The sequence below is a fragment of the Galleria mellonella genome, unplaced genomic scaffold (genome assembly GCF_026898425.1).
Source record: "Galleria mellonella isolate WM207_F2 unplaced genomic scaffold, CSIRO_AGI_GalMel_v1 utg200, whole genome shotgun sequence".
NCBI classification, from domain to species: domain Eukaryota; kingdom Metazoa; phylum Arthropoda; class Insecta; order Lepidoptera; family Pyralidae; genus Galleria; species Galleria mellonella.
In genome coordinates, this window is record NW_026442034.1 from 654,609 (window position 1) to 666,847 (window position 12,239).

The 12,239-nt window shown below is 33.0% G+C and overlaps 1 protein-coding gene across 2 annotated transcripts in view; it reads left to right on the plus strand.

Annotated features, from left to right (window-relative positions):
* Positions 1–12,239, plus strand: part of LOC116413505 (cell adhesion molecule Dscam2) — a 267,994-nt gene that overhangs the window by 101,825 nt on the left and 153,930 nt on the right. For both annotated transcript variants that reach the window (XM_052894224.1, XM_052894223.1), the window contains exon 4: positions 4,840–4,982. In XM_052894224.1, the coding sequence (XP_052750184.1) occupies positions 4,840–4,982 (143 nt within the window). The remainder of the gene's footprint in view (positions 1–4,839; positions 4,983–12,239) is intronic.

A 12,239-nucleotide genomic window follows, 5' to 3' on the forward strand; every position in this document is an offset into this window, starting at 1 on the left:
AGGAATGATTTTGCAGAAGCTTTCCCTGGAGATTACAGAGGTTCTTAAAAAAGGCTTATATCTATATCTATACGTAAGGATTCTTGCTATATCCTTACTCAAAATTCTTCACATACATACACGCATAGTTCTGAAGACTCTTCTATCAGATAGCACACAATCTATACATCTTAGGTTAATCTAATATTCCCCCGTTACCTGCATCCTTCCATATTCACATTACCTTCTTCCATTCCTTTATATTACTGCCTTAAATATGCACAAGTGACTTTAAATATTCCCAAGACATTCCCCTGGGGCGCCAGGAAGTGGAGCACCAATTACGACGTTCAAACACTACCCTTCAGGATGCATACGTAGAAATTCAAATAGGCCGCCCTTAATAAACAGGGACCCACCCTATCTTGACATAGTTAATTTTAGTTAAATAAATGTACTCACTCAATATGCTTAGTTTAATAATATTTATTTAATACTAGTTGCAATTCATGTTTTTTTTTAAACAACTCAGAATGGCTAACAAGCTGACGGCCCACCTGATGGAAAGTGGTAACCGTCGCCTATAGACATGAGCAGTACAATGGACATAACAGAGTATACTGATACCCCCATGCATTTCATTCCTGAGGACTCAGGTGTTATTCCTCTGTACTCTGTAAATTCACGTCATGACGCTCATGCGCGTGTACCACATTTTCAATCCGTCAAATATGATTTACACCAATTTGAGGCAAGTGTAAATAGACACTCTGTGTGCCTGCGAGCCCTATCTTAGACTATAACATCGCTGGACCTTTCAATAATAAAAAATCTTATATTTATAAATATTTCTCGATATTTTATTACTATATCACATTTAAATGACTTTGTAATTTTTAAAATGCAAAACAAATAAATTTAGTACTTTCCTAAAGTAACACATTTCAAAATATAAAAATTCCATGTTACGATGTTCTTTCGTGCTAATCTTCGAAACTGCTCGACAAATTTCAATGAAATATTATAAATGTATATTGTTTGCATCAACTTGAGTTGACTAATTGAATTGAATGCTTACTTGCTAATTTGTTATTCGTTAACAATTAATTGGTCTTGCAACAAAGTCCTCTTGAGAACAAACACGAAAAGCAAGTCAACAGTATATATATATATATATATATATATATATATATATATATATATATATATATATATATATATATATATATATATATATAAACCACAACATGGGGGTCCTGATGGGCGGAAAAGGATTGTTAGCAATGGAGTTTGACAGCCCCATTGCTAGCAATATGCACTATCAGGTCGACCTCCATGTGGTTCCCCCTGGAAACTATCGTGAACAATTCTTGTTGAATTCGCCACGATGGGCTAACTGACGTGTTTTCATCCCTCACTGATGCCCCGCCAGCGTATACCGATAGCACAGGCGGGGTTACCATCTCATTAACACTAATTTAAAAAAAAATTGTATAGTAGAATAAAGTAGGAAATAATAAATGTAAGTATATTTCTTAATTCTGATTCAAGTGCGCAAGAAAAAAAAAGTTGGATTATATTTGCTAAATCGTTTGTAACGAAACACGCTTTTTTTATTTAAATTATATGATATTATTAATCCAGTCTACAACTTCAAATACGTAAGAAATAGGATCCCCTGCGCTTTTTTCCCCATCGAATTTTAGAATGCGGAGCGCCAATTACGGATCTTCTGATTCTTTGCTGCATAAAGTGCCAACGTACCAAATTCCGCCTCGTCTTTTTCCTCTTCGCCGTAGGAAATTAAAATGGAACATTGGAATAATTTCACGAAAATTGACTAGGACCGTTTTATGTCGCTCACGCCCGTTAATATTTTAAGACAGTTCACAGTTTCGTGTCGAAGTTTGGTGTAAAACAAGTTTAATCTCACTAAGTAGAGATAATAAGTTTCTTGATTTGAGTTTGCACTGAAAATGCAAAGTTAATCAATGTGGGCGAGTGTTTGTTTTGAAATCTGAGATTTGAAGTATCTGAGATTAGCGATACGGCCCAGTTTTCGAACGCGCAGATGGAATTTACGAAATTCAATATCTAGCCTATATTACTCGCTGATAATGTAGTCTTCTATAAGTATTTTTAAAATAGGTTAAGTAGTTTTTAAATTTATATTTTACAAATAAACAATAAAATCTCTTCTCTTTATAATGTATGTATATATGAAGAAAACCTAACATAAAATGTTATTAAATGTAACTTTTTTTGTAAAGTTTTTTTTTATACAACTTAGAATGGCAAACAAGCTGACGGCCCACCTGATGGAAAGTGGTAATCGTCGCGTATAGACATGAGCAGTACCATGGACATAACAGAATATACTGTTTTGCCCATAATACCCCCTATGCGTTGCCATTCCTGAGGACTCAGGTGTTATTCCTCTGTACCCAGTAAATTCACGCCATATCCCACTCTTCAAACCGAAACACAGCCATGCAAACACAACTGCTGCACGGTTGAAACACGAATAGGACAGAGGTACCCAAGCAATCGACTTTTGTACAAGTCTCCCTCTGGTGAATTAATTTAGGTATCCGACAACAGGGTCGCCGTGGTTTCTTGCACTGTCATCGGCGCACGGTGTTTCGATTGCTAACTTTATATATGAAGAAAACCTAACTAAAATATAATGAAATATAATATCATTTTTTTTTTTTGTAAAGTTTATACCTGTCACCAATTTTTATACACAAGTTTTTATATTTACTAGCTGACTCCGCAAATTTCGTACCGCCTAAGCACGGACAGTTTATGTTTGACTATTGTTACCATCATATAAATATTGATGTCAATACTAACGTCACTCAAATTGGGATTGTTAGTGATGGAGACTGAGAACCCTATTACTAGCAATATACCCAACCAGGTCGACCTCCTCGCGGTTCTCCCTGGAAACTGTCACGGTTAATTCCTGATGAATTCATCATGACGGGCTAACTGGCCTGTTTTCATTCTCATCTATCACCCTTCACTGGTGCTCCGCCAGCGTATCCCGTTAGCGCAGGCGGGGTTACCATTCCATTTTCACCCATCAAAAAAAAATATCATTCATTGAAAAAAATACTGTAACATCGATATATTATAATGACATATTTAGTACCAGTTTCATTAAAAAAAAAACTTGTCATTTATCATAGCTGTTCTCGTATTATCCTATACAAAAAAACGTCACTCAATTGTTTTGCTCTCCACTAACACTTGAACTTAATGGTATGGTATTAAAGTTAAAATTGGCTTTTAAGTATTGTTACGAATCATTTGTATGGGAGTATAGAACAGTGTAGAATTTTTCAGGTAATTTTTGAAATTTTTCTCTCCGCAATAACCATCCTTGTTCTTCAAGGAATATTCTAAAAAAAAAGGATTAGCGTAATCTGTTCAGCTGTTCTCGAGATTTGCGCTTAGCAACACATTCAGCGATTCATTTGTATATATATTATAATATACTAGAGAAAAAACCACAGTACATTTATTGTAATTCGATCAAAGCATAGGCCATCGATTAAATCGATGGATTCTAAATTAATAACTAATTGGCCCTAATCCTAAAAAAATATTATGTATACTCATAGCAAGACCTTAGTTTAATATGAAAGTAACTACCTCTGCTCAATCTGTTTATTTATTAATTTCTTATTGCATTACATAATATAATTAGTAGATAACATTTCAACTTCAATTATGGACCCTGTTGGGCACAGCGAGTACAAGAGAGGAGGGCAACACTTTTTTTCACTTTAGATCTAGTAGATTTGTTGTCCAATCGTTGTCTTGTACAAAACTAAAATATAGTAAGATAATTCGGCACGAGATGAAGTGCTAATCTCGATGACGTGTCAAGGTATTCAGATACAGTTCATTTATTCATAATTTAGAAAATTACAAGTCGAATTTAATTTAATTATGTCATTGCCATTACAAATTTATCATATTTTATTAGATTATAAATTCGAGAAAATAGCAAATATTATATATATTTATTTATTTTATTTATTTATTCATTTATACAAATATGTATACATGGCGGACTTAATGCTAAAAGCATTCTCTCCCAGTCAACCATAGGGAAGTGTCAGAATACTCGAATGTAGTGCTAGTAATTATTTATATACATACATACTAAAATTACATATATAAACGAATAAATATATATTAATAACAAATATACTTACACTATATTTAAATATTTTATTGTGTTTAAAGTTATATTATTTTATAGCAATAATAATTACGTCACTTCAAGTTGTAATCACATTAATTAATTATTTATATATGTATTTATATGTAGAATATATGTTATAGTAAGCAGTTTAATATATAATATGTATTTGATGGTTTTGTGCATTATAGCTCTTTGTATTTTATGCAGGTATAAAATTATTAATTCACTCTTGCGCCACCTACCCACTTCTATCTGTTCTCCTTTAATCAAAAGTTGTCTGTAAGAGATTGCCATAGCGATAAAATAGAAGCGCCTTTTATAGCTTTAATCGTATGTATATACCTATTTTAATCTGTACTTTATACTACTGTATTTCATTTAAATTGTTTAATTGTCACTGTACATAATTTTTTAAGGTTCTGGTGCAATAAAGAGTTAAATAAGAAATTTCAGAATTAGGTTAGATATCGTTTATATTTTATTAATTCTTTAATACTTTATTTAATATAGAAACCTCTCTCAATATGTAAATAGATGCAGGCGACTCAAGATTTTGAAATGAAATACATGAAAGACCTTTAATAGTTCAGTGAAGGACTTTTAATAGTTTAAAATAACGAAGACGTTTCCTTTGTTCGCAGACAAGTGCTGGACAACGGAACGTTGGTGTTGCTGCCGTTCCCAGCAGCACAGTACCGGCCCGACGTACACGCGACCGTGTACCGCTGCCGCGCCCACAACGCACACGGTGCTATACTCTCGCGTGATATGCGCACGCAAGCGGGTAAGTTGAAAATATCATTTGAAGAATTGTATAATATAGTCCCAATAGCCTCATTTTTGCATGACACTGTGTTCCATCGACGGAAAGTTTATCCTCAAACCCTGGAACCGAAATGGTCAGGCATAGTACAGTTTTAGAATTTAATCTCTCGAACTCTTAAATGGTGGATTGAGCTTTCCAGTAGCAAAGGATTCTCCAAAAAGGTCATAATAAGGTTTCTTAAGTATCAGTTTTCAATAACCCGAATTATTGGTGATCAGCGCCTTACTACCGGACTCGACCCACTGAAACTGCATAGATATGTTGTATCAATGTGCATCTTTTACCGAATTTATCATTGGGTGTTCTGAAGAATTGTTCAGATTGATATCTGCTACTGATTGTCACCACCGTACAACCGGCCTATATATTTAGTTGTGTATTTGCATGGTTGTATTTCGGTTTGAAGAGCGGTATATGGTAATAAAAGTACATGGTCAAGAGGCATAATACGTTACTCCTCAGGAATAAGGGCGACACAGTATACTCTGTTACGTCCATGTAACAGAGTACTGCTGATATTTATAGACAAAGGTTAATATTTTCCATCAGGTGGGCGGTCAGTTTGTTTACCATTTTAAGTTGCATCAAAAAAAAAACAATAAATTAAAAATATAAATAATAATACAGAGAAACTTTAAACAATCCTTTTTATCTGCAAACAAAATGAACAACTCTTGAATAAGAGACACAATAGGTCAACTGTATAATCTTGCCAACCACAAGTAGTGATTAAACGGTCTTGCTGAAGCTACGTGACCTGATAGTAATTAGGTGAGTGCAAAAAGCCACCCCGCCCCCTGGGGATTCCCACTTTTAATCTAACGTAATGGTAATTAGACAAGCAATAGTAGTCGAATGCTGTTGAGCAGAAACTAGCAAATTGTACAGTTAATGAATTGTGTATATCACGGCCTGTACAACAATAATCCGGATTAGGAAACGTGTAATACATTGCTTCTTTAAACAACTTCCAAAAAGGAATAGTTTGATCTGATGGTCAAATCATTTTTTTGTTTTTGTATACACAAACCTATTTGTGATGATTTTGGATGTGATTTTGGATTGAGATCGATGTTGTATTCAAGAGTTATCCTACTGTTTGTTTGTTTGTTTGTTTGTTTGTTTATTGATTGTTATTATAATTTGATTGCTTTTTGTTTGTATATAATTATTATTTTCTTTTGTTTGTTTTGTTTTGATTTCTTTTGTTCTTGTTTTGTGCGCTACTGTGTGGGGCACGCATGCTTCTTCGATTATTATTAAATTATTTCTTTCTTTCTTTCTATTTAATTATTATTTGTTCTCGTATTGGTACTGTCATCATCATATCAGCCTTTAACTGTCCAATGTTAAACATAAGCGTCCCTCTAAGGGAGTTTTGCCAGTAGTTGCCACGCTTGGCAGGCGGATTGGCAACCGCAGTTAGGCTTTGGAGATGTTTTAAGATGTACGCTGCTGCCAACTCGCCCTCCCTTAGTCGCCTCTTACGATTTACATGGGAAAGAAAGGGATGACCTATTCTATGCCGTGACTACACGGGACATGCCGAGACCACACGGAACTGTACTGCATTTTATGACAAAAGAAACTGCTTGTTTAGAATTTAAAACGCAGATTTTTTGTTTAAAACCAATATTTAAAGAAATAAAATTGATTCACTAAGAAATAGAGTAGAGTAAAATTAAACTTACGGATACTAGAGTTTATTTCAGGTACGCGACAGCAAAGACTTGGAACGATTCGGTCCCGCCAATTCGATCAGAAATCGTTTCAACATAACGTTAACGGCTGCTACAGAAATAATTTTCACCATCGTACAACCCGCCATAAACTAAAATTTCATCCCAACCATCTGGACGAGTGGCGGTCCTCCACCGTGCGTTTTTCAAGGCACTTTCTTCCACGCACAACCACTCTTTGGAATCAACTTCCAACAGCAGTATTTCCGAACCGATACGACATCATAACCTTCAAGAAAAGAGCATATTCCTTTTTAAAAGGCCGGCAGCATACCTGCAATGCCGTAGGTGTTGTGGGTGACCATATGCGGCGGTTGTCACTTACCATCAGGTGAGCCGCATGCTCATTTGCCCCCTGTGTTGTAAAAAAAAAATTCCTTGCCTTGTCTTAACTTGACTTTTGGCTGTTTTATAAAGATCCAAATTTTATTATTTTATCAACCTTTATATCTGAACTTAAAAACTAATCTCTTCAAAAATTAAGAATTTATTTCTTGATTTTTTTATTTATTTTAGAATTGTTTGACTGTAAGCTATACTCGTATATTTATCAGCAATTAAATTCGTTCTTAGCTAATTTTGTAGTGAGAAATTCGAAACTATTTCATATATTTTAAATATTATTTGAAACTAATAATTCTAGGTATTGGACCCTTGCTTTGTAACCCTGTCAAGTGCTTGTTCAGAAGTCGACGCGTCTGTTTACCATTTCTATAGTTTCATATTACGCAATTGTATACCGTATCACAAGCGACTAAGTTTTAAAGTCTCAGATAGTTTATTTACTCGATGAGAGCCAAGTTATTCTTCGTTTTACTTTATTTTTAGTTTAACCTTTAAAACGTCCTAAGGGTTAGAACTGCTTGTTATAAAATACCGGGTTAGACATAGTGACAAGTGTCATAAATATGATAATTAAAAAAAAATCAAAAGAAATGATTTTTTTTATTTACTTTTCCTTTATTTATTTACTATCATATCTTTCATGTGTATTTAAATATATGTATATAATAAATAGAATATCATTAGTCATTATCATTTATCATGGGGAGTGTTCTGAGGAATTGTTCGGATTGATACCTGCTGCTGATTTTCACCACCGTACAACCCGCCACAAACTAAAGTTTCATCCCAATCATCTGGACGAGTGGCGGTCTTCCACCGTGCGTTTTTCAAGGCACTTTCTTTCACGCACAACCATTCTTTGGAATCAACTTCCAGCAGCAGTATTTCCGAACCGATACGACAACATAACCTTCAAGAAAAGAGTATATTCCTTTTTAAAAGGCAGTCAGCACACCTGTAATGCCGCTGGTGTTGTGGGTGATCATGGGCGGCGGTAATCACTTACCATCAGGTGAGCCGCATGCTCGTTTGCCCCCTGTGTTGTAAAAAAAATAGTATCCTTTCAAAAGAGAACATATACGAGTAAGTCAAAGAGACAGAATTTTGAGAGGCTTCTCGTAATTAATTTATAAAAAGAAACTTGACAAATTTTGGGACCATACGGGACCTTAATCATGAGCGATTGTGACTCGTAGTTAGGCTCGTACTCGCGTCACAACCGCTCATGTCTAAGGTCCCGAATGGTCCCAAAACTATACAAGCATCCTCGACTAAAATACATGTAAATTGATACGGTCATTGTTTAATTAAAAAATAATGTTTTTTTTTATACCACTGAGGTGGCAAACAAGCATACGACCCACCTGATGGTAAGTGGTTACCGTAACCTATGAACCTGCAATACTAGAGGTATTACGCGCGCGTTGCCGACTCTGAAGAAATCTCTTTATCCCCCTTTTGAAGAACCCCAGGCTGTAATCTCTTGGAAAAACCTCGGCAGGAAGCTCATTTCATTACCTGAGTGTTCGCGGGAGGAAACATTTCTGAAATCTCGCTGTACGCGACCATTTAGACTGTAAGATATGAGGATGAACTCCCTGTCGATGGCGAGCCGTACGATGGTAAAAAGTGGCCGTGGGCATCATATTGAACAATTCCTCTGAGCACAATCCATTGTACACACGCAGAGTGAGGCAAAAGTACAATTTATTTACAAAAAATTAACAATAAAATGTTTTTTTTTTATTTATCAAAGCATACGGTCACTTACTACTTACTTAAGTACTCAAATAAACATAAAAAAGCCCAGACCAAAAAACAAATAGACATACGAATATAAATGTTTGTATTGTAAGGAGATCGAACCTTCAATCATCGAAAAGTGATGCGATGTGTTTGAACATTACACAGCTGAAACCGTTCGAAAAAAATAACATTATAAATAAAATAAAAAGAAAATGTATCTCACTGCTGTTACTAAATATTATTCAATACAATGATTGATTGTTGATCACAATGTAAATGCTTTTATATCACACTCATTTGTTATTCCGATCGAATAGCAACGAATTACTTTTATTAATTGCTAACGATCCAGGCCTGGCTGGAATTTAAACGACATAATTACCCACGGGGCAATTAAAAATCTTTTTGTACCCAGAATCATTATGTCACTTATGTATCTAAATTTTTAAAGATTTATCTCACGTTTAAAGAGTAGATTCTTCAAATTTAACTGATGAAGTCTGAAGACTTCTAAATTATTTATTTATTTCGAATTAGGAACACCAGCAGTATATATATTATACATAAATTAAATAACATTTTTTGTGTATCATGGTGATATGGATACCTATAGCAGGCGTACACAACATTGACGACAGATTACATGCATATAAATATCGTAATATAATTAATATAATAAATTAAATTTATAATTACATATTCTTTATTACAAAATTCAATTAAATATAAAACAAGACTGGGCAATACCATCAAATCTACATGGTCTTCAGTATCTTTACCGCGAAACACTGCCAACGAGTTATGGCTTATTTAAATTAAATTATAATATTGGATATGCCATTCCTTTGAGTGACCAGGACATATTTTATGACCAGGATAAAAAAATCATGTACTTCTTTATATCCAATACTAATGAGGCGAATGTAATGGACACACACAATGCATTTTGTTCATATTTCTTTTTATTATTATTTTTAATAAGGAATTTCGCGACTGACTCTTGGCCACAACAGAATATCAGTTTTGCTCTTTTGAGGGCAAAGCAATAAACTGAGTTGTGACCATTTTGTGTTACTATGGTACACGCATGAAGGAAAAGAAAGAAAGAAAATTGTTGGTTTATATATATATTTTTTTTGTTTTCGTTGCTTTTTTTTTGTTTTTCATTTTTTTATCTCTTTCACTGTGTATTGTGTGTATGTTTGTATTGTAATTTGTGTGCTGTAATTAATGTAAATAAATTATCTATCTATTTAATATCATAATGTATGGAAATTTCTCACAATTAAAGCGTCAAGAAGTAAGAAATGCATTATGCAAACTTTAGTTATAGTTTATATTTAAAAAATTAATCGATTACTATTATTAACATAAATATTCATCAAAATGGATACATATTAGTGAAAATATTGTATAATTGTATTGAATAAACACAAAAAAAAACACTTGAAATTTAAAAATCGCTTATATATACGTAAGTGAATTCGGTTATTAGGAACTGTTATAATTAGATTTAATTTAATAATCATATTTATGTAAAAGGGGACACGTAGGTATTTCGCTCTCTGATTTCCTCTGTCACTTGCATTGCACGACTAAAGTATGTAATAAAATAAAATATAAAAGTTCTCGTCTATTTTTCCATCCAACCATCTCAACAGGAACATACTCGTATTTATTTGGTATATATTAGTACCATAACTTAAAATGTTTAATATACTTAACAATGTCTAATTATATAGGATAAGTAATTTATAATATCAATTGAAGTTTAAAAACCTCAATTTTGAAATTAGTTCATAAATAAAAATAAAAAACAATATAATTTACTCTTAAACTACATAGGTGGAGTGTCTCCATACAAATGCTTCAACAAAAGCGGGACAACTTTTTCATACATTTTTGCATGATAAATAGTTACGAGTGATTCCTTTATAACTTCTGTATTTATTTTGTCTTATAATTTTTACAACTTTACAATACTTAAAACCAAATTTTGTTTATTAAATATTTTGTTGTGTGCGTAAGTATATAGAACACTGATAAATAAAACGAGCTAATTGTCAAATTAGCTGACAAAAAGTTGACCCGTTTTTGAGGCTCTATCTATATAATCTAAATATCTACCATTCGTATTCTATTTTACTGAGTACAGATAAAAGACAGAAAATAAAGAAAAAAAATCTAAAGGCTAAACAGTAATACCATAGCGTTATCTAATAAAATTATATGTAGTTTGGTGGAGTTTTGAGGCTGCCTCAAAATCCTTAAAATCTCATTTAAAAAAAACCATTCGTTGATAGGTTTCTAATCTGGTAAGTCTTACAGTCTAAGGTAATTCACCCCACCTACTACACTAATGAAGAGTCAAGATAGTGTGGGTGTGTAACATAATATACCATTGTAAATTACTGCTCTTTGTCTACATTTGATACGACTCGCCTGATAAGCTGTTGTTGTTGTTTCCAGTATGAAATAGATTAAAAATTCTGTGCTAATCTATCATATAAATAATTAGATTATATATATATATATATATATATATATATATATATATATATATATATATATATATATATATATATATGTACTACCCGAAGCTCTCCAAACGTCAACTTTGTTATTTTTGATGGCGCTTATAGCTTGCGCTCATCGGGCCTAGGCGCGCAGTCGGTCTCGTGTTTATCACAGCCGCTCAAGATTAAGGTTCCCAAATGGTCCCGAAACTAGACGTGCTCTCTCAACCAAATTACACGTCATTTAAGTTGATATTTAAATTAAAATATTATATATACTTAAGAAACTTTTAACAATAAAATTTATAATACAAATTTTATAATTGTTATATTTATAATAATACCGCGATTATCACACTATAAACTGTGATAATTGTGTATATATACATTACCACACTAGCATTTCATAACCAGTGGCATAAAAATATCTGAATTAACAGTAGCGAGACGACTGTGAAATATAATATCACATTTCACTTTATTATTTATTTATTTACAGTGACATTTACTACAGAATTGCTCGATTATTCGATCCACTGGCCACGAGCTCGGAGAAGTGAAAGATGTTGCCTCGTTATAAATCAATTTACTCCACTTTAATTGCCTCTCGTCATTATAATAAGTGACTATTGTATGAGAAATGAACAGTGTTTATCTTTATAAATATTAAATTAAGTAAGAAAAGTAAAGAGATTGCTTAGCAACAAGACCGCCTTTTGTACTACACTATACGTATTGAAAATTGTTTTAACAAATCATGTTATGTTGGTGCAATAAAGTGTTAAATAAATAAAAATAAATAAATAATTGCAAATACTAAAAGTTCTATTAAAGATGTTATCTTTTAAAATAGTCGCCTTGTCGTTGTC